The following is a 25,470-nucleotide window of genomic DNA, read 5'->3' on the forward strand; positions in this document are numbered from 1 at the left end:
ACGAAAGCCACGGAGGAGATGGCTGTGGCGTATCCGAGCCATGGTGTAAATGTATGGTGTGATGCACATCCGTAGTGCATTCGCCCTCCTCACACTGGTCGCTAGTTAGCCTATTCACTCTCCGGTGAGCTCACAAATCTATTCGCTCTCAGTTGAGTTGACAAATATGTAGTCTCTGGATGGCTAAGGGGCCTGGTGCAGGGCTTGGGTCTGTCGTGGGGCAATAGATAGACAGTATCCGTGGACAAAGTAAGCTGTGAGTACAGTGCAGGAATCCCGTGTGAGTGAACGAATATTCGGCGGCAATAAATGCACATCTTGCGGCGTGAACTATCAATCTGGTCGTCCGCTTTCCTGACAAAGTCACTGTGTTAAAAGCCATCGATCTTAATATAAGGTAAGGGGGGGTTGTTACCACACGGCGGTAGCCTATCTGAGTAAGGCAAAGTTAGCTGATCCTCTTCCAAGCTAGGTAGATAGTTATGCTTACAGGCGGTCAGCCTTGGTAAAAGTATGAAGCTCAGTAGATAGTAGTGAGGATGGATGAGAGGTGAAAGTATCGAAGCCATAAAAGGGACGACGGGCTCTCGACTGTGAAGTTGTCATTCGAGTCCCAATAGCCCTCGCATCTTCACCATCCCCAGCTCCGGAAGCTCACAACAGCAACCTGCCGAACAGCTTCAGTCGATTCAACGCGTGCACATTCTGACATAGTTCACCATGGCTTCCTCCCAAGGCATGGCCGCCTATGCTGCGCCCTCTCTTTTTCAGCCTCATCTCACCCGCCAGGCTATCAGAGATGCTCACAAGAAGAAGATTCCTCCGTTGCTGGGATACTATGGCGGTATTGGATCCACCAAGATCACGCGCTGGTTGGCACCCCTCGGCTTTGATGTCGTTTGGGTCGATTGGGAGCACAGCAGCATGAACGTGGAGACGATGACGACCATCGTTCACGAGGCCATCTTCATGAGTCAGGGAAGGACGATTCCCTTCGTCAGAGTGCCGGGGCACGACCATGCGTCGATTGGATGGGCGCTGGATGCCGGTGCCAGTATCATCGTCCCTCAAGTAGGTTGCCGCCGATGAGATTCGCCTCGCAAAGCCCATGGTTGGTATAGTATGGCTGACTTTTGAGATTATAAGGTCGAAACTGTCGAGGAAGCCAAGCACGTGGTATCAGCGGCCAAATTCGGGTCCAAGGCGAAGGGCACCCGCTCGGCACCTCCTTTCCGGCTCATGCGAGGTGTCACAGATACGACGTTCGAGCCGGGCAGGGATATTTACGAGGCAATGAACCACCAGGCCGCGATAATGATTCAGATCGAATCGAGAGCTGGTAAGTTTTCACTCCGCGAAGCTCGAGATGTGCCCGAAGCTGACCTGATTCGTCTTCCAGGAATCGACAACCTGGACGCCATCCTCACCGAAGTGCCTGACATTGATATCGTGTGGCTTGGATCACTCGACTGCCGTGTAGAGATGGGCTTGCCCAGCAACATGGGCCAGGGAGGCGACGAGCCAGAATGGCTTGCCTACAGGCAGAAGTTCTTCGACATCATAGACAAGCATGACATGCCCTATGGCGGCTTTGCTTTCTCCACTCCTCCGTTTGGCACTCCCGAGAGCTTCAAGAAGGCTACAGAGCGCATGTCATTCACCATCATGGCAGCCGACACTGTGGCGCTGGCGAGCATGGGCGAGTCGCTGAAGCACGGGCGAGAGCTTGTGGCACCGACGTCGGACAAGAAGGTCAATGGACAGGCAGTCAACGGTGAGAAGTCGTGAATCAATTGCGACCAGAAGGGAAGCTGATGAGATGGAGAAGAGACTGTTTTGGTGAGGGATAGACAGAAGTGAGGTCTCTAGAGTAGAGTAGAGGAGAGGAGAGAGGAGAGGAGAGGAGAGGAGAGGAGAGGAGAAAGGGATACATGATGGAGTAATCGGATGATGTAAGGCTTGTAGCTGCTGGAGACGGAAAAGGGCAGCTGCAGCTGTTGAGCGTGCCTACCTTACCTGGAGGCTCATAATCTATTGTTTAGTCAGCTACTACCACGACTCCCAATTCATATTGAACCTGTGAACAATCTCTAAATCATCACCACTTCGACTGAGCATCGTGTCGTTCCAGCGATCCAACAAGCATGTCATCCCGTCTGCAGCATCAACTCCGCACATTTTACATAACAGCAACCCTCTAGTGCAGCTCCAGATCTGGGGAAGGACACCGTTATCGCGCGCCATGTGGGACGTGTACGGCCTGCGAATCTGCTTCAACGGCGTTTCGGTATGCCAGCATCTGGTCTCCAATTCTCTGCTCCCCAGCTTATCTCCATGCTGCAGCACTTGCCCGCGACCTCCCCGCAGATTCACTGGTGGCGAGCGCCGAGGATTGGCTGGAATGCTGCACGGCTGGGCTGATCCCTGGTCGATTGACGGAACTTGACTCGCGCGGTCCGATTTCTGCATTCTTATCATGCCCGCTCGTGCCATCGGGCCATCGCCTGGCTTCAGCCCGTGCTGGTGACGGCGATGCTGCGAAAATGTATGACTACGTCCAAAGCAGGGACGAATCTCTCATAGGATTTCTCTCAGATCTCAAAGATGAGACACGCTACCATGTGCAGGATCTGAGACCCGACATCGCTGACGTGCTTGTGGACGCCACGGAGCAGCAGGGCATTCAAGCTTATCATCAAGCCAGCGAATGCCTGCTGCAGAATCGGCGCCGCCGTTCCTTGTTCGAGCATGAAGCCGCGACTAGGGCCCAAACTAAGCAGCTAGCCAGCACGCGACAGCGATGCAGCTGCGGAGGCCGCATGAGGCCATGAAGCAGGGAGAGCCTCGGTCATCGTCATCAGACGAACCATTAGGGCATGGGCGCAGATAGCATCCGACAACGGGTAGGGGTCTTTTATCTGCACCTTGTCCATCTCCAGCTGCTTCTCTCTTCCTTCCCAATTCTCAATTTCTTGTCTGTTTCTGTCATTTCCAGCGGCGCTCTGGTTTCCGGTCTTTCTTCATCTGTCTCTAGCTGTCGTCCGGCACGACTTCGACAAGGTATTGGCGATTAAGCATAAGCTCCCTCGCTCGACCCAGAAGCGGTTCCTCACCGACAACAACGGATTGCATCGCGAGCATCAAACTATAGACCGGCGAGAGCTTCAGACGGCCATGGATTCTCGTCATCGCCGCTCCTCCATGGGCAGCGGCGCCCAAACGGCCGACCAGGCCCTCGCCTCTCTCGGCTACAAGGCCGAGCTGCCTCGTCACCTCTCCATGATGTCTATCCTGGGTCTCTCCTTTGCCATCATGGCCGTCCCGTTCGGCCTCAGCACCACCCTATACATCACACTGACCAACGGCCAGTCCGTCACCGTTCTCTGGGGATGGGTCCTGGTCTCGCTCATCTCTGTGTGCATCGCTGCCTCACTCGCCGAAATCTGCGCCGTCTTCCCAACTGCAGGTGGTGTCTACTACTGGTCGGCCATGCTGAGCTCTCGCGAGTGGGCGCCGCTGGTCAGCTTCGTGGACGGATGGCTTACACTCGTCGGCAACTGGACGGTTACGCTGAGCATCAACTTTTCTGGCGCGCAGCTGATCCTGAGCGCCATCACTATCTTTAACGAAGACTTTGTGGCGAATACGTGGCAGACCGTCTTGTGCTTCTGGGCCGTCATGCTGGTATGCGCTCTGGTCAATGCCTTTGGCTCGCGATACTTGGACCTCATCAACAAGATCTGCATCTACTGGACTGCTGCAAGTGTCATCATCATCATGATCACTCTGCTCACAATGGCCGATCACCGACGCTCCGGCGAGTTTGTGTTTGCCCATTATGACGCCTCAGGCAGTGGATGGCCAACAGGATGGTCGTTTTTTGTTGGGCTCCTCCAAGGTACGTTCTCATTGCTGTTCGCTGCTTACTTCTGGACGGTCGATGTACTGACCGCTGGGCCTTTCGAACCCGCAGCCGCCTATACTCTCACCGGCTATGGCATGGTTGCCGCCATGTGCGAAGAAGTGCAGAACCCCGAACGCGAGGTCCCCAAGGCCATTGTCCTGTCCGTCGTTGCCGCCGGTATTACTGGCGTCATCTACCTCATCCCGCTTCTTTTCGTCCTCCCCGACGTACAGACTCTGCTCACCGTGGCAAACTCTCAGCCAATCGGCTTGCTCTTCAAGATTGTCACTGGATCCTCAGCAGGTGGTTTTGGCCTGCTGTTCCTCATCCTTGGCATTCTGATGTTTGCAGGTATCGGCGCTCTTACAGCTGCCTCGAGATGCACCTACGCCTTTGCGCGAGACGGTGCTATTCCAGGCTATAAGTTGTGGCGCAAGGTGAACAAGTCATTAGACATGCCCATCTGGGCTCTTGTCCTGTCCACGGTAGTCGACTGCATCCTCGGCTGCATTTATTTCGGCTCATCTGCCGCCTTCAACTCCTTCACTGGCGTCGCCACCATCTGTCTATCCACATCCTACGGTGTTCCCGTCCTCGTCAACCTGGTCCAGCGTCGCCGAGCTGTGGAACACTCGCCCTACCCTCTCGGCAAAGTCTTGGGCCCCATCATTAATTGCATCTGCATCGTCTGGATCGTCTTCTCTGTCGTCATTTTCTGCATGCCTGTCTCGCTGCCGGTCGATGCCACGACGATGAACTACGCCTCGGTAGTATTCGCTGGATTCGGCGCCATTGCTTTTATCTGGTACTTTGCGTATGCGCGCAAGAACTTTACTGGTCCGCCCGTTCGAAGTGCAGGGGACGATGGCATTATTCCGACGGTGGGAGTGCCCGTGGGCGATCATGAGGGGAACGGGTCAGATTCACCGCCGGTGCAGACAGAGAAGGATCTCAAATAACATCTTAGAGTAATGAGAATATGAACTGCTCTATTTCCCTCTTTCGCCTCTGTACTGCGTGAGCTCTCTTCAACCGCATAAGCATCATTCATAAGGGCCACGTAGCATGTCGTAAGTCATCCATCTATTGCACACTCCCAACTCTCTATATCAGCGAAGCATGCCCATGGTCATAACGGGTATATACAAGAATCAAGGCCCAGAAATTCTTCTTGTTACTCCCCCTTCTCCTTTTCCACACCCCCCTCCCCCTCCATTTTTGCTTAGACACTGATGGTCCTGAACACACTAAACTCCTCGCCCGTAGCAATCAAGCTGCCCGGAATCTGGGGGTGCCAGTGCACCTCCCTGACGTCCTTGAGGTAGTGCACGAACAGCAGCTGCGGCGGCACGTCCTTGACGCCGGCCGTGTCCTTGCTCTCCTCATCATCCAGCTCGACGGCCAGATCCCACAGGGTGACGGTGTTGTCACCGGCAGCCAGGGCGACGATGGAGTCATCTGTCGGATGCCACTCGATGCTGCAGATCTGCTCCTTGTGGTAGTTGAAGCTGGCGAGCGGCTGGGGCTTGTTGGCGTTGGCCTTCCACTGGCGCAGGTCCCAGACGGCCCAGGTGCCGTCGTCGGCGCCGGAGGCGAGCAGGTTGGTCTGGTGGCGGGACCAGGACATGACGTTTACGTCGTAGTCGGAGACCTGGACGGTGATGGCGGGCTTGCGGGACTTTGAGCGGACGTCCCAGATGCGGATGGTGCCGTCGCTGGAGGCGGAGGCGAAGACGGACTGCTCCGAGGGCGACCACTGGATCTCCTCGACGCTGCTGGCGTGGCCCTGGAAGGGCCGGCTGTCGGTGACCCAGCCGCCACCGTCGGTGCGCGACGTCAGGTAGATGAGGCCGTCGTTGTCGCCCGTCAGCAGCTTGCCGCCGGGGACGAGGGGCGACCAGTCGACGGCGTAGCCCTCGGCCTTGTGCGCCCGGATGGTGGAGATGGGCTTGTTCTGCTGCGCGGTGATGACGGTTCCTGGGACGTCGAAGGAGGCGAGGTGGGGGGTGACGTCGTGGATGAAGACGCTGGCCGACTCGGTCATGGTGGCCGTCAGCGTCGTCGGGGGCCGCGACGGGTCCTGGCTGGGGATCTGGTGCGAGCGGATGCGGTTCGTGCACGAGTTGAGCGGGATCGACTTGCTCTCGAGGATCGGGTCCGTGTCCTCGTCGTCGTCGTCGTCCGACTCGGAGTCGTCGCCGCCGCGGTCCATCTTGCTCAGGCCGCTGAACTTGAGCACCAGCAGCTCGTTCTCGTGCGCCTTGGCCGACTCGGCCTGCGTGCCGGTGATGGTGTACATGGTGTGCGGGTAGGCCTTGCGGTTGTCGCCGAGGGAGTCCTTGACGATGTCAAAGGACAGGCACGGCCAGGGCGTGTTGAGGCCGTGCAGCATTTCATACGTCGTCAGGTCGGGCGCCAGCGTCTGGCCGGGTTCTAGCTTGCTTCGTCCGACGATGAAGGTTCCTTGGTCGACCTCCATGGCCTCTGTTGAAGGAGTTCTCGGTCAGTCTCTCGTTGAATTGCCCTGCGAACCTGATGGACACTCACGTTCTTTCTCCTCGGCCTCTCGCTCGGCGTCTGGCCGTCCATCCACGCCAGCCTCGATGATCTCGTCTTCGCTCTCGAACTCGTCCTCGAACTCATCCTCGAACTCGCCCATGTCCTTGTCCATGTCAACGTCCATCTGCTCGGGACGCTCGCCGCCCTTGAGCGGCGCATCCTCGCGATCGTCTGCTGTGCGCTTCGCCATGGTTGGTTGTGATGTGGAATCCTTCGCTTGACCACCTATGAAATCTCTAGACACAGTCAGATGGGGGATATCATCGGCCAATGCCTGCGCGCATCCACTCACTTGCGATCAATCGTGTTGAAACTGCGAATCTTTGGCGGCAACAATTTTTCGGCCCCTCTAAGAAAAAAATCCCATTGAAGAAGTCTTATCGGGCGATAACAAGCCACATGGACCCCGCTACGTGGCTGGGATCCTGCATCTGTGGCGGTGCAGTCAACGGCACCTCCAGCCGCTTGTAAGAGAAGATCCTCCATTGTTCTGTTTCCCTCCTTTCTTTATCAGATTGCGAAGTTGGCTCAGTAGAGACGAACGTGCTCTAATGGCTGCTCACATTCTCCGGCTTGTGCTTTCCTGTGATTTTCATGCTTATTATACGAGCGGGGCTCGTGCAATGTATGATGAGTGTCAAAGCGTTTGGGTCCCAAACGCCATGTTGTTATATAGGACTGGCCCGTGAGGAAATACTACCTATGTAGATATGCTTCTTTCACGACGCTTATGAGAACACATTCTTCCAGCGTCAATTCTTGAGGGAAGTCTTTCTTTCTCTGCCTCTCACAATGGGAGCTTGCTGCGGGTATTTTGACGAGTCTCTTGATGGCCATCAATCACCGGGTAGACAGTTGCGACGATATGCCATACGCTGCCCACTCTATCTATAGATACTGGGCAATTCGTGAATGACACGTACTAAGACATCTAGTTTTCAACTGCAAGGGGAGCCTTGCCATTGATGATTAAACAATGATTTTAAACGCATTGTCTGGCTTGCTTTGACTGTTCGCTTAGGGGTAGTCTGGCGTTCCTAGATTCATCAAGGGTCAGCGCAGGCTCTTATGTGTCCGCATGCATGTTCTTTACGTATACTTTCTTACTTCACATGCTCATCGCAGGCTTGAGTACAATGTACTGGAGAGACGAAGCAACTTAAATGGAATAAATTTTGCCTTGAGTGAGACGTCCTTTATGTCGACGGTGATGAAGTACCCCCATCTAGTTGGATAGGTCCAGAAAACTATAGACTGGAAAGCGTTGTTGTTGTTGTTGTTGAAATCTGGCATTATTCTAGCTCTCCTACAAAGCAACTTACAAAAGGACACATGCAGTAGTTATCCACCATTCAAGTTTGTTTACTATTTTACACTAGAATAACACAGAGCCTCGTAGTGTATTCGGGATATCGCTTATACTTGAGTCACTACTCAGGCCTCGACTGTCGAGCTGTAATCAAACTTCTCTAGGGTGCTGAAGTAAGTGTACCGCATCTTAGGGCGCTCAGGACCGTAGTTAGGTCACCAACTATTTATCATGCTCAAGGCCTAGGACTCGTCCTATTCTACCATGTTGCTATCTAGCTATGCTCGTATTACAAAAGTACCCATCAATTACACGGTCTGACATTTATAGGGGATTATCACATGCTGCTATCGTGAAACTGCAGGAGTCTTGTCCCTTCTTTCTTGGGCTTGATAGCTCGACACCCCCTTACATAGCTCGGCACTGTCTCTGGCTAAAGAATACTAGCGGCCACTTTGAATAAGAGAATCTGCCCAAGGCGTTTTTCAGTTTCCATTCTGGCCCGATGATAAGTCCAATTACCTACCTTGTTGTTGTTGTTGTTGTTGTTGTTGTTGTTGTTGTTGTTGTTGTTGTTGTTGTTGTTGTTGTTGTTGTAAAGAGCCGAACCCCGAGAGCAACAACCGCTTACATCTCTTGGGTACTAATCTTCGAAGCTTATTGTAATCTTACCGTGAAGTAGAAGGCAGCTTATGGCTATGTGTCTTGAAGTATTACAATTCATGGAAATTTGCTCATGGGACTTCCTCAATTGCAGGCAGCCTGCCTCTGACAAGGTACCTACTTTCGTGTGACCTAGGTACGATCTATGGGAGAATGTGGCTCTCGACTCTCATGCCATCCTTGAACTCTCCGAAAGGACAACCTCAAGAACAGCAGGTTCAACACAGCCAGGTAAGGTAGTGGAGCAACATGCGACAGGAGCAGACCAGGATCGTTGGGCTTAGACCAAAACCCACCACCCTTTAAAAGAAGAGTGGCTTAGATCTCAGATTCTCTAGGAGCTTTGCCGAGAGCCGAAGCAATGATGCGTCCAGTAGCGTGCCTCGCCCTGATGAACAAGTTCGGAGAAGAAATATAAGCTGGTTTCGGATTTACTAGGCTCTGTTGTACCTGATCTGAAGGATCACGGCTGCATTATTGGTTACATGTCTCATAAGCTCAGATCCAACGCCAAGCGAATCATCCCTCAGACTACTGCCAAGCTAAAGAATGACAACACCACGCCTTTCCAATCCGCGCATCTTTGGAGTTCTAGAAGTTGTTCCCACCATGTCACTCAATCACTTCATTCCAAGCCCAAAAAGGAGGCAGTGGAAAGAGTAATTAAAGCAAAAAAGTTCGAATGGACCAAAAAAAAGAGACTGCATGCTTGTGTCTCCTCCGGGAAGGCTCGAACTTCCAACCTCCTGATTAACAGTCAGACGCGCTAGCCAATTGCGCCACAGAGGAAAGGCTGTGATGGATGCTGGAGGAAAGACAAGGCTACTATGAATCTACGGGGACGGCAGACCGGACGATTTTGATGTAAGTCTTGGGAGGTGCCGTCTTTGGAATGACGAGATTGATCGAGGACTGAGTTTGTGGCCTGACCGTGAACAAATCACCATTACTATTGTTACTACTATTACGACGACGGCGCTGGTATCCTCCTCAAATCGTTAAACCACACATATCGGCTCAGAAGCATGTACAAGTGGCGGTCCCAGGTGTACTGGCTGCCATGGCTCGCAAAGGCAGCCCGTGTCAAGGCATAGCGATGCAATGAGTTGGCCAGCAGAGCCTTTGAGGTGACTTCCGCATCCGCCTTGACGGACGGATAAAAGAGCGCGGAGACGATGCGCCAGAAGAAGGAGAGGGCCGTGTAGGGCAGGTCGAAGAGGAACGTGTACTTCCTAAAGGTGCCCGTGGTGACGAGCTTGTAGGCCGGAGGTGCGTCTTTGGTGCTCGTCACGTATTCGCTAGATGGACCGTGAGTAGTCGGTAGGAAGGAGGAGAAGGGCATTGTGTTGCATCGATGAGATGTACAGCACGACACAAGACAGTGGTGTGGCTTACCTCACGGCTGCACTGACTGCTCGGTGGTTGATATGTCCAGAAACGCCACCTTCATCGAATGTGATGATCTACTCAGTTTGTCAGATGCATCAGCTTCTATAGCAAAGGCCTAGACATCAGCCGGGAAGGGGACCTACAGCATCAACATCCCATCTCTTGACATACTCCCTCACGATGGAGTGAATCAAGGCCGTATCCCACCACACCTTGGGATTGTCCTGCAGCCTTGGATGGTTAAACGCCTCACACCTCGATGGGTTGATGCCCAGGGCCTGACACGACCCCTTGAGCTCTTGCTTGCGCGTCTCGCCTTTGCCATAGTTGTTTCCTGTAGCCGGCAAACGTCGACGGCGACACGTATGTCTCAGCACAGTATCTCACACTCGATGCGGGATGACCTCAAGCCAAGAGAACATGAACAAGGAAAAGCGAAGAGAAATGGGGGAGTCATTAAAGAAAGCAACTAACCAGTCGACATAACTAACAAACCACCATTGACAGCACGGTTCCGATCAAGAATGCCCAGGATGGTGGGCGAAAAGAACAGGCACTCATCGTCGGGATGCGCCGTCACGACAAGCAGGTTCTTTGCGCGGAGCAGCTCCGGCGGCAGAAGACGTGCATCGCTGCCGACGATGTAGGCCAGGAACCACTGCAGGAGGATCGGGAAGACGAGGACGGCGAGGGCCGCCCGGAACAAGGCGCGGCGTCGGCTGCGCGTGGCCACGGGCCAATAGCAGGCCCTGAAGGCTCTGAAATCGCGGAGCTTGCGTGCCATTTGCTAGCCCCCCTCGCTAGTAGTCCCAAGGGAACAGATAGAGACAAGAGGACAAAGTGTAGTTGAGCACGAGGGAGAGAGAGAGAGAGACACGGCAGCCTTGAACCGCGCGTTAGGGCGGGACTATCGAGAGTTGACAGACGTCAAAGCCCAGCTTTCAGGAACCACCACAAAGGCCCAGTGTTTGATCAGCGAGCAACCGCGTCAGCTTGATGAGTAACAGAAAACTGGTGCCCAAGCAGCCAAGACACACACTTACACACACAGACGCAACACCGACGTGGCATTGGAGAACCCCCGGAGACCGCAGCACAGCCTCGCTGAGGTCATTCGTTTTCTGCAACGACGCCACAAAAAGAGGGCTGGCAAACTGGGGACCTTTTGCTTGCTTGTTGGCTTGGCAAGCTGCTTTTGGCCCAATCGTGAGGCTGATGATTGGCAAACGGCAAGGGTTTGGATTTTCACCGCATGCTCATTCGACGGCTCCATCTCGGGGGGGAGCGTGCCATAAGCACATTCAGCTTTCGATTCAAGTACTTTGAGTATCTCGGGACTGCAAAGACAAACAAAAGTGACAAAGAGGAGTTTGTCCGCAGTCTGGTTATAAAAAGCAAGGCATCTCTTGAGCTACTACAACTATGCCAGTTTGCATGTGTTTGACATGCAAGACCCGCTGTGACCCCTGTCAAGCAATTAGCTGATGAGCTTACAGGTTGAGGAATAGGCACCGGGTACTTGGCCCTTTGAACTCGTACCAATAGAGTCATTCAATAAGTAATACGGGGTACGAAACTCCTGATTGAAGCATTGACAGCTGCCTTGAGATCCCTGAGACGCCACTTTCGAACTACCTTACTCGTGTCGCAGGTCGCAGGAAAATAGGCGTGTTAGATGTAACGGCACAACGCACAGCCCTCCCTTTACCCAAGACATTGGCTTTCACATGACTGAAGAGAAAAGTACCTTGGGCTTTTGATTATCAAATAGTCCATGATCTACAAATTCGTGTACGTACACTAAGCTCAAGTGACTACCTATGATGCACGAACCGTAGCAGTATGTAAGTATATGCCAGATATAACCCCAACCCAAGCCCAGCATCTCCAGGCCAAGAAAGCCACACCTTCGCCAAGCCCAACTGCCGAACCAGTACGTCTCCTTCCGGCAACGAATGGTATGAGGAAAAACATGAGAGATGATGGATATGACCCCTGTTGATACCTCATGCCATCGGTTTAAACGATTGACTGTTGGCGGCATCGCCGCACATTCGACGGACGAATACTCACGGACGAGCTCCGACGGCCGAGGCTGTGCCTTTTCTGAATACCAGGGGCCTTGGTCTGAGGCTTATTTAGCAATCCTTGTTATAAAGAGCTCGCTGTATAGTCGAGCGAGCTGCTCCGTGCCACTATGGAGAGCTCATCTGGGCAAGGGAAGCAAACAGCTGCCGATGGGACGGGTTAAGCGACGGCCTATTAGCGTGGGCTTCCATCATGTCACCCTGACGGGCCGATCCCAGGAGTGAGCGTATCGAGCACGTCCAGCGAGCGTATTGAGGATATCCTTGCCACAGGAACGCCCATGGCTTCACTTCGGACTGTCCTTATCATTGCAGGATTGTCGAGTGGGAGCTCTCGTTCGTAGCCGTGCTTGCTGTGCTCGCAAATCGATCCTCAGATTATAGATGCGGTTCTGTATGCCTACTGACGAAGAGAAGGCTTGCAAGTACATTGATCAAAATATCTCATGGACCTTAAGCACTGTTGAAGCAGCCCGTACTGAGAGACCGGCACCATGTTCCAATGTCCTAGATTCAGCCCTCTTGATCTGGACCATCACGCGACATGTCTGCACATGCAGCTAGGAGAGATGTCCGAGGAGGACACCAGCCAGGAGCAGGGAACAAGGTGCGAGTTGTCCAAGGGGGCGTTCTCTACAGCCATGGTCGTAATTCCGGGTACGGTTAGCGATCCACGCCAGCTCCTTCGAATGATCTCCCTGGGCTGTGGAGGCGAAGCTCCTTTTCTTCTACTTCTCTCTTTGTCAGTATTTTTTATTTGCAGGCGCCCATTGTGTCCAATGAGATGCTATTGAGATACCCCATGGGTGGAACATGGTGGCTATGTTGGTGTAGGCCGGAGGTACGAGATGGCCCGAGTGATGGTTCGAAAGTAAATCGAGTGATACTGTTCGTTGTGAAATAGGCTCCCCGACTAGTCGGTCTGGAGGCATCGTGAAAACAAAACACGACTCTTTCCTTGGTTATATCTATTACGCCTGTTAGACATGCCCGCAAAGCATTGTTCAACTGAGTTTAATGTGCAAATAATGCCTTTTCATTCTCATTCTTTCTTTTGATATATTGTCCTTGGACGCATTGTTGAAAATCAAACCACACCTTCACTCTCCTTTTCTGTTGTCCGCCAACCTGACACTCCATCCTCGGCCTCACCTTCAACTCCTCCGACATCCTACCTCAACGCTAGTCCTCAAGCATTGACATTATGATCAAAGCTCACGATGCAGGCTACCTCAACATACGACTCGAACGAAGAGCACGAACGTTCCTCTCGCTAGCCATCCTGAGCTTCCTCGCCGCACTCTTCTGCTTCCGCCATCTTCTCTACACCTCCTGGACGCTGGCCGCCCTCCCCGTCACCTGGGCCGCCGACCGCGAAAGCTTCATCCTCTCCCTAGAACGGGATGCCTTCGACGTCACCTTTGCCAACTACAGCATAGGCCAGCTCTCGGCCGGTGCCCCCTACGAGGATCTGGTGCCCCCCGTGCTGCACCACATCGCCCTCGGCAGACACGACGGCACGCATTGGCGGACGGAGTGGAAGGAGACGGTGCAGAGCTGCATCGACATCCATCCGGGCTGGGAGACGCACGTCTGGACAGACGAAACGGCCTCGCGGTTCGTCGAAGACAAGTTCCCCGACCTCAAGGCCATGTGGGACAGCTACGCGTATCCCGTCCAACGGATCGATGCCCTCCGCTACATGCTCCTCTACGAATACGGCGGCGTCGTGCTGGACATGGACCTCCAGTGCCGGCGCGCCCTGGGGCCCCTCCGCCGCTTCAGCTTCGTCGCCCCCGAGGCCCATCCCGCGGGCTTCTCCATCGGCTTCATGATGGCCAGCAGGCGCAACGGCTTCGTCGGCGCCCTCGTGGCCCACCTGGAGGCTTACAACAGGCGCTGGCTGGGGCTGCCGTACGCGACGGTCATGTTCAGCACGGGCTGCCACTACGCCTCGGTGGTGCACGCCGCGCAGCCGCAGCCTGGCCGGGGCGAGCTCAAGATCCTGCCGGGGCCGCTGCACAGCCTCAACGGGCGGGCGACGACGCCCATATTCGAGCACCTGGGGAGTTCGTCGTGGCACTCGTACGACGCGAGGTTCGTCGTTTCGATGGGACGGAGGTTGTACCAGATTGTCTTTTTCTGCGTGGGTGTCATGCTGGCGCTGTTTGTCAAGAGACGGTTGATGCTACGGAGGGTGTGTGGGAGCTGCATGAGAGATCGATCAGTTGTATAACAGGAGTGCATGGATCAAGCTGAGGATATCGAAAACAACAACGAATAGCATTGCACACATATCGCGATTCAGGGCCTACAAGGTCACCCGCAGACTGGATTATCACATCATGTACATGTAGTTGATTGTTTCATAGTGTTTTGTATGTTACATTAATAGAGCCTGGAAAAGTATCGGAATAGACGTGAAACTATTAGCTTCTATCATAGATCGTAGAGTGTAGATGATGTTTGCTTCCATCCTCTCCCACCCCAGACGGTATACTAACAACTCCAAGATTCCACCAGCTCCCGTCTCAGTCGTCCCGTCTCATGCATTACCGGCTCCTCGGCACCTCACAGCAATCCCACTATGTATACGAATCCAGCCTGCTTGCGCGTCTCATATGCTTGTATCGCTAATTCCGACGGAGATCGAGACACATCAACTTGGGGGGTGTGAGTGTGTGGGAGAGAGAAGATGCAAGCCAGCGAGACGTGTACCCGGTACTTTTGCGGTGAGACGCAAGGTACATGGGCAACTGGCCAAGCTTTTCGGATCTGCACTGCCAAGCTTTTTCGAATCTGGAGCTAGCAGACGAAGAGAAAAAGTCGTCCGCAAGTCGAGGGGAGGTAGAGCCTTGCGGCTGAGGACGGGGGGGAGATACGGCAGCGCTACTTTATGAGCACATTAGCGGTGGATACTGAACGCAGGAGAGGCATTCGGCTTACACGAGTCTCCAGATGTACCCGGAACCGATCTTCTCTTCTCTCAAGCTCACCTCTGTCTTCCATCTCTTCACTTCTCCTGCTTTCGTCCCACTTACACTGTCTCAATCTCCAGCTCTTCCTCTCTTTTCCCGCCTGTCACTGTCCACCACCATCATCTTTACATCTTCTCCATCTTCATCACTCCTCCAAGCCCATTTTCCGCGCCCCGTCTTCGTCCAGTTTCGGCTGCGCCACCCAGCTGGCGCCCAAGCTATTACGACGACAGCCGCAGCCGGGTCTCGAATCAAATCGAGCCCTTTTCCTCTCCGTGCAAATTACTAGTACTCCGTATATTCGTGGCAGCGAATGTACGGGACCCTGCCAGCAAATTCGGAAAAGGGCCGAGAACCGCAGCCGAAGCCCTGGCATCTCTTTACCCCCCCGGTTCTACACTTGTTATCTTCTGTTTATGCTGGTATGTATTTGTACATTGTAAGGATCTGCGGCGTGCTGCTGGGGGTTTGACCTTGTCCTTTCCGTGGAGTCTTTGTGTATCTCTGGTCTGGTTTGCCTTGGTCAAAGCACCTCGTGTCTCTTTCGTTCGTGTTAGTCCCGCCGTCAAAAAATCTGGAATCTCCATATGGCATGAGAAACAGACTATTTCACCTTGTGCAGCGTTCTTCCAGCAAGACAACCCATCCAAGCCCGTTCTCCTTGCCTCGCAACTCATGTCTTGCCCCCAAAGCGCACCCATCACAGCCGAAACCCTTTCAAGCCTCGCGTGCCATGAACCTCCAGCGGACGCCATCTTGAACTCTCATCCCATCAAAGCACCCCCCTTCTTACACCCATGTTGCTCCCGCATAGCATGTTACGCCGGCGGCTGCGGCTGATGCTCCTCGCCGGCCTGGCCTTTTCGGCAGCAATCTGGATGCTGTCCGGCCGGCGCGGGAAATCATCTCCCGGGTTTGACGCCAAACTGTTAGAAGAGCGGTATCCGCTGGTCTGGAAACACATTCATTCGTTTGACGGAGTCGGCGGAGGTAAGCTGTCTCATCTGTGTCTCTTTACAAAACCTTTTGTGTGTGTGGCGTTCGGATCTGGTGGCATTCACATCTCCGACCCACGGCGCTGGAACATCAACAAGATACATGTATCTCTCGGTGAGAAATAGAGTCGTCGCTGACAGGAACAACGTAAAATCATCCACCAAAACAGCCTGGTACATCCCCCCAAGCTGGATCCCCACCACCCAGCCTCCGCCAACAACCATCCTCGAGGCCGCCCTCCTCGCCTCCAGAGCCGCCCTGTCCACCCCCGGGCGGCAGCTCGCCCACTCCAACATCCCTCTGCTGATACACCAGACGGGAGCTTCCTCCAGGGTCGACACATGGAAGCCGGGAGTTGTCCCCTGGGTCGAGCAATGGCTCCAGTATGCCGTCTCACCTCCTAACGACAGCGTGCCCATGGCGTACTTCTTCTGGGACAATGAAGGAATAGCCATGTTCATGGATGAGTATGAGAAGGACTTCGTCATTGACTTTCGTAACGTGTTTACGCCCGTTGAGAGGGCGGACATCTTCCGTGTCCTGGCGTGTCGTTACTTGGGAGGCGTCGTACGTATTCTGCCTCCTTTGCTCAAGGAGAAACTCAAAGCCATACTGTAACTCTCCACACTCTACCAGATCATTCTCTAACGCGCCGTAGTACGCCGACATCGATACACAACCCCTCCGACCTCCGGCAACCTGGATCGGCCCGTCCGATCTCGCCCGATGGACCGATGATCTCACCGGCAAAAGCTACGGCCTTCACAACGCCACCACCACAACCACAACCACGCAACCCGTCAACCTCATCTGGGGCCTCGAGGCAGACACCGATCCGTCCGCAAACGCCTACTGGCGCATGGGCTACACGTATCCCGTCCAGCTCACCCAGTGGGCGCTGGCGTCTGTCCCCGGGCATCCCGCGCTGGGCCAGTTCATGGACAACCTGCGCGCCGAGGTGCGGCTGGAGAAGGAGGAGAAGGAGGAGAAGGCGAGCGTAGGACTTGACAGCAGCAGCAGCAGCAGCAGGGCCGATCCCCTGACGCGGACTGGTCCTGCGGCGGTCACGCTGGCGACGATGCAGTGGCTGGAGAAGGAGGTGGACTTTCGGTGGAATTCTCTTACGGGCTTGAAGGACGGGGGCAGAGCAAAGCTTGTCCAGGACATGCTCATTCTGCCCATCACAGGATTCAGGTAAGGATCATAGGATATGCATTACGCCTCCCTTATCACATGTTTCCATACAGGAAGAAAGAGCTGACAAGATTTCCTCGTGGATATTTCTAGTCCCGGCCGCGGAACGTACGGCAACATGGGCTCGAAACCAATCACGCATCCAGACGCCCGGCTCGTCCACCACGCGCTCGGATCCTGGAGGAAGTTTGACTGGCTGGTCGAGTACGGCAAGTTCTGTCGGACGGCGTTTGGGCTGTGTAGGAACTGGACGAAAGTTGTCACATGATTTGCCTATCTCCTTTTTTCCTTGTTCAGCCTTGTATTCTTTGCTTATCCATTTGTAATTTTTGCCGGCCTAGATTACCATTAGAGAGATGGAGAGAGAGAAATGTGTGTGTGTGTAAGTGTGTGTGAGAGAGAGGTGCATATTTGATGAACTTTACGCCTGCATGATATGTTGCACTCGAACGACGGATACACTGGCCGACAGTGTACTATAATCTCCATAATTCGACATATTACGGTCACGATCCTCGCATATTTACAGTCTTGAAGCTGCGTTGCCAGATATACTTTCTACTTATGATGAAATTGGGTGTTCTCAACCGACAGCAACCGACATGTACAATTCAAACCTTGGACCATGGCTCTTGAGAGGTCAAATCAATGAAGATGTTCATTTTTTCTCTCTCAGCCGTCGAAATCTGTATATAGCACCAAAACCCGATTCCATCAAATACTATCTCATACATGAATGTTATCTAATGAGCAAGACTTTTAACAATGCTGCCAGTGCTTATCATGGCAAGCCGAAGATAGAAACTGCCCTATCTACGCTCATGGTAGGCCCGCCACTTGAAGAACAGTAGGATAGAATCCTGCAGATACAAGACATCACGGAAAGAAAGATAAGGTCAAGCGCACAGCGGCGCATCATTACTAAAAACACTATCAATACTAACTTCTAATAATCGCGTGTCCGTCCATATAAACATCAAGCCGCCGTAACCCAACCCCGGGGTATGTTTGATGCATCTTTTAGATGTCTTTCATGCCGCCCCCCAAAACGCCATATCCAAGGCACAGACGGCCATTCTCCTCATGAAAGACAGCCTATATACAAAACAAATGAAAGTGAGGGAGATCTCCCAAGAACCGTCTATAACTCCATGCGTTGGCGTTGCATGCTTCGACAAAGGGAACTTGTCTGAAAGCGAAAACGAGTGAATAATGGTAAGAGATCCAAATAAATAGAAGAAAATCTGGTTAAACATTATACTTGCGCGCCCTCGCGGGAGTAAGCAGAGCGCTGAAGGAGAGAAGTCATGTTGAGATCGATGGGCGGTCGGGAAATTTCCATGCTTCGGCTGGGCATCCTCCTGCCGCCAGGAGTTCGTGGGTGTGCCACGTTCACGCGGCCGCTCCGGTCCAGAATGCGCGCGGGCGACTCGTCGCCGTCCGATCCAGACCCTTCATGGTCGTCGCCAAGGCCATATTCGGCCAACCGGGTAAAGTAGTCGGCGAGACCATCGACGCTGGGCGTGCCCACAACGGCGTCGTATTGCGGAGGCGGTGTCATGATCGGAGGGATATCGGCAGGAGTTCCGTCGACGATAATGGTGCTTGCTGGAGGGGGTGCAGTATCGTCGTCAAAGGCGGGAGGGTTGAAGCTGGGTGCTCGGAGCAGATGGATAGGCCGGCCGGACCGTTCGGGCCACCATGTTGTTGGGCTTTGTCGACCTGCCGCTGCCGAGCTTCCAGACGGCGCTCCAGAATGCAGATGGGCGGCTTGAGGCGGTGCGGGCATGCCGTCGACCACGGCTTCGGGATCTGGCAGAGTGCCCGTCGAGGAACTCGGGGAAGTCTCCATGGCAATCGTTGCTGAATCGGGGCAGCCGCAAGCTGCTTGATAGGGAGAAGGCCGGTTGATCTCGCCGGAATAAGCGGGCAGAGACGTGTTTGCCCTGGTAGCTCGGCAATTGAGAATGGTGAGAGGAGAGTCGATGCTAATCTCGAAATGGCGGCGCTTGGTGCCTGAAGGATCATCGGTGTCGAGACGGCTGATGCGCATAACCACCTGAGGGGAAGAATTAGCATTTCATAAGAAAGAACATCGTGAAGTGGAGAGTCTACCTTGATCCAGTGGAAGACATTGACATTCTTCCAGCTACAGTCGGGGTGGAGTCTGAGAGACTTGTTCTTGGCCATCATCTCGCATGTCGGAATCTGCACACTGGCCTCGATCTCGGTGGACCCCCACATGTTCTCAAGGCCCAGATCCAGGTCGCCGAGGAGATTATCCACGGGCGCCGGCAGTGGTTCTGGGGCCTGCTTCCGCCGTGCGGCTTCGTGGGCTCGCCTCCTCGCGGCAGTCTCTCGAGCGGCGCGACGCTGCTCTTCCGTGAGCTCACCGCCGCGGAGAGTGACCACCTCGGACGCGGCCCATGCAGGGTCGAGCTCCTTCCCGGCCGTCTTTTCAAGGAGTAGAATCTTTCGCCCGGGGTCTTTTCTCGTCACTCGCTTGTCGCTGGTCCAGTACTCGACGGATTCGGTGATGTAGACCTTGAGCTTGTGAACTTGAACCTTGGCCAGTGGAGTGAGCTTGAATGCAATCGGGATCTTCGACCCGATAGGAAAGCTCTTGCCGGAGACCATGATGTCGTAGTGCAGCTGGTCTTCCCACTGGCGGCTGATGGAAATGGGCTCAGACATCTCCAGCGACATTTGGTCCGGCAGTCGGATGATGGGGACTTCCTTGACGCCATGGAGGTTGGGCTTGAAGGCGCCGGCGCGGTCGACGGTGGCGTGAAGCTCCCACTTGACGGAAGCATACTGCAGCTTGGTGGTCTCGAGCTGGTGGTGATCGATGGGAAGTTCAAAGGAGTAATCGTAGACGCCGGGGTAAAACACCTTGAAGCCCTTAGCTTGAGTGGGTGTCACAACTCCGCTCTCGCCCTTGCCGAAGCTGCGAGACTGGACATTTTGCAGAGAAAGCTTCTTCAGTTCCTTGGCCGTCAGGTTATTTCGCATCGATGGAGCCGGTGAAACGCCGGGGGAGGTGGTGAGAATGGTGCTGCTCGAGTTTGCGGAGCCGCCCTTGAGTTTGTATGTGCACTGGTTACCATACTCTGTCTCCCATCCTTCATTGAGCGCGTTGAAGAATGTGAGAACCTGGGTTCTTAGGGTTTCCTCCTCGAACAATTCTTGCTTGAGCGGCGGGATGCCCTCAGGCCACTCTGTCCGCGCGCGGCCAACCAGCTTGAGCTGGACAGCCTTGATCTTGACATTTTTGCTGATGGTGAGTTGCAGCTTGCCTCTGAGCAGGGCGGTGCCTGCGCGTGATTCCCGGTGCTCATGGCCGTTGTGGTCAAAGCCCGACAGGAAGACGTTGGGCTCAGCGAGGAGGATGGAGCAGGCAACTCCGCTACCTGTGGCGACGGGCTTGGTGACTTCGGTCACGACGGCATTTACGCTGGATTTTGAACTTCGGATAGATGTGAAGCTGTTGTGGTGGCCGAGATGATAGGTGCTCATGGGCACCGCGCCTCTGGCGGTGGCCATACTGTTGGGAGGGTAGCGGCGATGTTGAGAAGATCGACGGCTGCGATTAGACTGCTGGCCGGAGTGGCGGCTGGCGTGGCGGCTGCGACTGTGGCTGCTGGCACGATGCCTAGGCCTCGATCTGGAGGACCTTGAAGAAGCCCTGTGACGTGGTCGTTCGCGCGGCTGCTCGCGGTTGTCTCGGCGGTCACGATGTTCGCGCTTGTGGGCGGCGTCACGGTCTCTGGTGGACGAGCCCTGCTGCTTTGGCTCACGATTCCTGCGAGACGACGAAGTGGTCTCGTGGGAGTGATGCGACTGGTGGCTACGAGGTCGATGAGCGGCGCGACTGCTGCTATTGCGAGACGTCGACTCGGAACGGTATTCGGTGGCCGGGATGGCCTGTATACCAACGGGGAACGCGTTGTGCTGTGGGACGTCGACCGAGGACACAGAGTCGCTCGCTAATGATTGGAAAAATCGAGTCAGAGCCAAGCGAACTGGCAATTCAGACGTCCTTCCGTATTGGTGGGATGAAGCAGAAGGCCTCGACGATCTCGGGTTGCTGGGAGCGGGACTGCCGCCAGATTCGAGACGGGCTCTGGATGAGTGAGGGGAGGTTCCGGTCCGGAGCTCACGAGGCACGTATCCCGAGGGATAGCTGACGACGTGGATGGAGTGCGGCCGCGTCCTTCGAGGCCCAATGGGGGGCGTTGGAGGGCGGGAGACGGGGTCGACCGAATCGTCTGCGGCAGCGACGGGAACGGCAGCTGCGGAAGCGTCGGCGACAGGGGCGTCCGGGCGGTACAGGATGTTATCGTTACTCGTACGGACCCAATCGTCTCTTCGGCGACGTCTGCGATGGCGGGAGTCAGACTCGCGGGATGCTGGCATGTTGTCATCAGTTTGATGGCTCTCGGCGGCAAGGAGGTGATTGCTGCGGCTTGGCTCCCGTCGACGGGTCCGCGAGAAGGACGGCGGCTGCACTGCAGCTCCAGCGGGCATGTTTGCTCCTCGAGGGGAACGACAATCTGGGGGAGTGAGGGGGGCGGATGTGGGGAGGGGCGTCTCAAGGATTGGGAAGGGCGGCAATATCTCGACTGCTAGCTGGACAACGGCACGGCATCAAGGGCAGCCAAACAGCCACTCAGACCGCCATTATCAACTGCCGAAGCAGCGCCGGTGGAGGCCAGACTGGGCGAGAGCACAATCTGATCCTATGCAGCGGTGAATGGGGTAGAGGAAAGAGGGAAAGAGGGCACAACTCGAGCCTATGCAGTGCTGACACAAAAAAAGAGGAGAGAGAGGGGGGATGTGTATGAAGCTTAATGCAGCGGGGTCTGATGAAAGTAGGGGAAGGGCAGGCAGGACAAAGCAGTGTGCTGTAGCTGTGATGAGCTGACAGCAAGACAAAGAGGGCAGAAGGTGTCGATCTCGAGGCCGGCAGGACTAGAGTGCTTTTTTGTGTCCAGATCCAGAGCAGCTCGAGGACGGCCAGGCGAATGGGAATTGGACCGTTGGCAGGACCGAGAGAAAGAGGGGCGTCGACACGGCAGTGGGAATCGAGAGGCAAAACGAGCGGAAGAGTGAGAGGACAGGAAAATTTTGACTGAATTGTGTTATAATTGGGCAGCGAGGCGAGATTTTTCTCCTCCCCATCGCCTCCTCCCCCCCCTCGTGATTATGTGAGGCGACACAGCGGCGATAAGATAGTAAGATGTCGACCCAAGACACCTTGGCTGGGAGAGCAGATGGAGCACGGCGGCAGGGCGTGAGTGGCCTCGGTCGAGCAGAGCAGCGAGGCATGAAGCATGAAGCCTGCACGGGCATCCACAAATGCAGGCTGGACACGTCGATGGGTGGTGACGTTGACGGTTGGGCAGCCCGCATCCACTCGCGCCCACTGCAGCTCACGCAGAGCCCACTCGAGTCCCGGGAGCTCCCAATGGCGTCTCGCCCAACGGCTCAGAGTCGCATTCAGGCACTCGCCTCAGAAAGGATTGTCGGGCCAAGCGAGTGGCAGAATGATAGGTGACTGATGCCGGAAGCCGGTGGAGGAGCTGCACAGCGCTTGCAGTAGCAGAGCCCGCTGTGGCTTGCAGTGAAGAAAAAGAAGACGAAAAAGGACGGCTGCGAAGAAGGAAGAAGCAAGGAAACTGCAGCGCCAGCGCAGCAGCATGGCCAATCGCCGGGGAGCCAATGGAAAGCAGAATCGCAAGCAGAGGCGGACTCACCTGCGGATTGTTTGTTGGGGGCCTGGCCCGGCGGGAAGCCAGAGGAAGGATCGGGAGAGGATGCAGGGAAAAGGCGAAAAACCTGCTGATGGCTGTCGACTCGTCTGTCGGTCGCACCTGGGACGGGGAAGGCTGCTATGCTAGTAGTAGGCGAGACGCAGCTCGAGGTGCATGTGCTGTAGCTGTAGATGTGCCGGAGAGGTTGCTGCTAGGCGAACGAAGCGACGGGGTGGACCGATGGCGGATCGCGGTAACGTCATGTATCGGCCGAGCAATTGAGTCGAGAAACGCGCAGAAGGGCGAAGTCGAGGTTGTCCAGGAGAAGGAACGGAGAGAGAGGGAAAAGACGTCGGCGATGGGGAGGAAGAAGAAGAGAGAAGAGACAAGAAACGAAGAGTCGCGGTGGTGAGAGGTGGGAGGAGCAGGAGGAAGAGGAAGACGCCGTGCTGCCAAAAATAAGTATGAGCCGGAGAACCCCAGAAAAATGTCCCGAGTCGTGGAGCGGGTTAGTCACCTTGTCGCAGCCGGGCAAAACGCCTCAAAAGTCGAGCTGTGGCAGAGGGAATAAACGATCCCAGGCGGCACATCCGGTGGCAGCGGCAAGGCGAGACAGGAAAAAGAAGCCGGGCGCGTGTCTTTACATGTAATCAAACGGGCAGCGGGCTACGTAATGCGTCACTCACGCATTTTCCCTCTGGTCGACTCCTCTGGCCAGGCCTTGATTTTCCTCGGCTTCTGTGTACTTCTGCCCCTTGCCCCGGTTGGGCCTAGCCCTGTGATCGAGGCCCCTCGTCCGTTGCCTGTTTGGGCTCGCTCGGCAGTCATTTCCGGGGCTGATGCGAGCGGGCGGATTAGGCTCGGGTTGTGAGGGGGGCTGTTGACAATGGGTTGACAGTGGATGACAGTGGGCGGTACTAGGTAGTGGGCGGTAGTGGGAGCTGGTGGGCGATGGCAGCGGGTTGTAGCACGCTGTGGCGCTGAAGGCTGGGTGAGGTTATAGCGGCTGAGCGAGTGTGCGCCGATGGCGAGCGTAGTACCGTTTGGGCAGTAATCGGCAAGGAGCAGCATAGGGCTGGTGATGTCACGGAGGCCGGGGTCGGTGGCAGATGGATTTGCATAGATATCTGGAAGAGCAGCGAGATAGATGGCATTATGCGCAGAATGGCTTGACTATCATTCTGGAAGAATCAGTCTTCGGACGCAGCGGTGCTTTGGTGTTTGCAATTCTGGATGCACCGGAAATAGCGTGGGCGACATGCATTGCTGCAACGTGATGCGAAGCAACAACAAAGAAGGTAGTAGTATTGAAAGTAGTACTACTGCGACTGAGCTCACATTTGATCACATCTGCACCATCTCAGACACTCGGACACGTACAATCAGAGACACGCGAGAGAACAACAGGCACAGGACGGCACCTGTCTCACGCTCACATGGAGGTAGTAGATCGAAGACAGCGAACACTATCTAGCGCCCTCACGCCTCTCCCTTGAAACACAACGACAAAGAAAAGCTTGGCCTTGAAAAATCTACAGCAAAGCATCACGATCGACGTCACCGGTCCCGGCACCCCGGTCGAAGCTTGGGCCAGAAGCGCAGGGATGTGCCACGGGTCGCACAGAGCCGGCGTCCAACCCGTGCGCGACATTGGCCGCGACGCATCGACAAGACGGTTGTGTATCAGGTCCTGTCTTACATAAGGCGACAATCACTCAAATCACTTGGGTCAATCATCGGAGCATCCTCCGGTGGTTGTGTCCCGAGGTCCAACCTGGTGATGCTTGTCTGACGCCCGTATCGCCTCCTTTCGTCGATGACAGAGCAAAGCAGAGCCCAGGAACGGCAACTACCGTACGGTCAACTGTCTGTATCAGAGCCAGGAATCACGGAGAAACGAAGTCAACAGACGGCTCAAACCCCTGCTGGCGAAAATCGAACGCGTGGCTGGCTCCGGGCGCATCTCCGTCGGCAACTCCAAGGGCTTCCCATCACCAACAGGGCGCTGGACTAATGCGACTTCCTCATCCCTCTTCGATCCTGGGAGGTTTTCCAAATCCCGAATATCGGCCCTCGCGCAGTGTCAGGCCCCCTGCAGTTCTAGACGCTCCAGGCAATTGCATTTACAGACCACTACTAGCATTCCTCCAGGGACTCAGCTTGCTTCAGCTCAGACACCAGCTGCCCATTGTCTCTCCGTGAAAAGCCTCAGCTCTCATTCCAGCCAGATGTCTCACAGCCCATTGCCATGCCCTCTCCCTTTGTCAGCCCTCATCTCCTCTCTGTCTTCCGGAGCTTTCTTAATTTGGACCTATTAGAGATTTAAACGCAATAAATCAGCAATTGAAACCCCCAGTCCCAGATTGGCGGGCTCGGCTCTCGGTAAGCTTCCCGCAACCCCTCCGAGCCCCATATTGCCGAACCACATTGCTCTCCGTCCAAATCCCGAGACGGTTCATGAACCCTCAGCTCTATTCTCCTTTTGCTTTCCTTCTTTCAGCTCGCTTCTTTTTTTGTTTTGGCAATTCCAATTGATGATTTAATCAGTTTTATTTTTTATTCATTTTTCCCTAATCTCCATCTTTATCTGTAATCTTCAGTCGATTCCAACTCCTGCGCCTACCAAGCCCCGTCCCTA

General features: G+C 54.8%; 8 protein-coding genes and 1 non-coding gene across 9 annotated transcripts; 5 read left to right on the top strand and 4 right to left on the bottom strand.

The window, feature by feature from the left end:
• Nucleotides 1–720: 720 nt before the first annotated feature.
• BBK36DRAFT_1121599 (Phosphoenolpyruvate/pyruvate domain-containing protein) lies at nucleotides 721–1,788 on the top strand (the record flags this gene model as incomplete). Its single annotated transcript, XM_024890841.1, has 3 exons — nucleotides 721–1,071; nucleotides 1,147–1,339; nucleotides 1,400–1,788. 3 exons carry the CDS (start codon nucleotides 721–723, stop codon nucleotides 1,786–1,788), a joined length of 933 nt encoding a protein of 310 aa, XP_024748422.1.
• Nucleotides 1,789–3,174: 1,386 nt separating this feature from the next.
• Nucleotides 3,175–4,863, top strand: BBK36DRAFT_1121592 (amino acid permease; the record flags this gene model as incomplete). Its single annotated transcript, XM_024890839.1, has 2 exons — nucleotides 3,175–3,898; nucleotides 3,974–4,863. The coding sequence occupies 2 exons, from the start codon at nucleotides 3,175–3,177 to the stop codon at nucleotides 4,861–4,863; spliced, it is 1,614 nt and encodes a 537-aa protein (XP_024748423.1).
• A 263-nt stretch (nucleotides 4,864–5,126) lies between these two features.
• Nucleotides 5,127–6,653, bottom strand: BBK36DRAFT_1133418 (WD40 repeat-like protein; the record flags this gene model as incomplete). Its single annotated transcript, XM_024892090.1, has 2 exons — nucleotides 5,127–6,388; nucleotides 6,452–6,653. The coding sequence occupies 2 exons, from the start codon at nucleotides 6,651–6,653 to the stop codon at nucleotides 5,127–5,129; spliced, it is 1,464 nt and encodes a 487-aa protein (XP_024748424.1).
• Nucleotides 6,654–9,150: 2,497 nt separating this feature from the next.
• BBK36DRAFT_t116 lies at nucleotides 9,151–9,224 on the bottom strand. The gene has a single exon. It is a non-coding gene; the product is annotated as a tRNA-Asn (tRNA).
• A 175-nt stretch (nucleotides 9,225–9,399) lies between these two features.
• BBK36DRAFT_1169871 (LmbE-like protein) lies at nucleotides 9,400–10,608 on the bottom strand (the record flags this gene model as incomplete). Its single annotated transcript, XM_024895377.1, has 5 exons — nucleotides 9,400–9,555; nucleotides 9,610–9,733; nucleotides 9,831–9,898; nucleotides 9,968–10,158; nucleotides 10,299–10,608. The coding sequence occupies 5 exons, from the start codon at nucleotides 10,606–10,608 to the stop codon at nucleotides 9,400–9,402; spliced, it is 849 nt and encodes a 282-aa protein (XP_024748425.1).
• A 2,507-nt stretch (nucleotides 10,609–13,115) lies between these two features.
• Nucleotides 13,116–14,147, top strand: BBK36DRAFT_1122229 (glycosyltransferase family 32 protein; the record flags this gene model as incomplete). The annotated part of the gene is made up of 1 exon (XM_024890926.1): nucleotides 13,116–14,147. One exon carries the CDS (start codon nucleotides 13,116–13,118, stop codon nucleotides 14,145–14,147), a length of 1,032 nt encoding a protein of 343 aa, XP_024748426.1.
• A 1,840-nt stretch (nucleotides 14,148–15,987) lies between these two features.
• On the top strand, nucleotides 15,988–17,347 carry BBK36DRAFT_1122150 (glycosyltransferase family 32 protein; the record flags this gene model as incomplete). Its single annotated transcript, XM_024890914.1, has 3 exons — nucleotides 15,988–16,452; nucleotides 16,544–17,079; nucleotides 17,173–17,347. The coding sequence occupies 3 exons, from the start codon at nucleotides 15,988–15,990 to the stop codon at nucleotides 17,345–17,347; spliced, it is 1,176 nt and encodes a 391-aa protein (XP_024748427.1).
• Nucleotides 17,348–18,334: 987 nt separating this feature from the next.
• Nucleotides 18,335–21,495, bottom strand: BBK36DRAFT_1204213 (hypothetical protein; the record flags this gene model as incomplete). Its single annotated transcript, XM_024897299.1, has 3 exons — nucleotides 18,335–19,138; nucleotides 19,195–20,926; nucleotides 21,155–21,495. The coding sequence occupies 3 exons, from the start codon at nucleotides 21,493–21,495 to the stop codon at nucleotides 18,335–18,337; spliced, it is 2,877 nt and encodes a 958-aa protein (XP_024748428.1).
• Nucleotides 21,496–22,763: 1,268 nt separating this feature from the next.
• On the top strand, nucleotides 22,764–23,244 carry BBK36DRAFT_1204216 (hypothetical protein; the record flags this gene model as incomplete). Its single annotated transcript, XM_024897300.1, has 2 exons — nucleotides 22,764–22,981; nucleotides 23,018–23,244. The coding sequence occupies exons 1-2, from the start codon at nucleotides 22,801–22,803 to the stop codon at nucleotides 23,242–23,244; spliced, it is 408 nt and encodes a 135-aa protein (XP_024748429.1). The 5' UTR covers nucleotides 22,764–22,800.
• Between the last annotated feature and the right edge of the window lie 2,226 nt (nucleotides 23,245–25,470).

This window comes from Trichoderma citrinoviride (genome assembly GCF_003025115.1).
Source record: "Trichoderma citrinoviride strain TUCIM 6016 unplaced genomic scaffold BBK36scaffold_9, whole genome shotgun sequence".
NCBI lineage: Eukaryota > Fungi > Ascomycota > Sordariomycetes > Hypocreales > Hypocreaceae > Trichoderma > Trichoderma citrinoviride.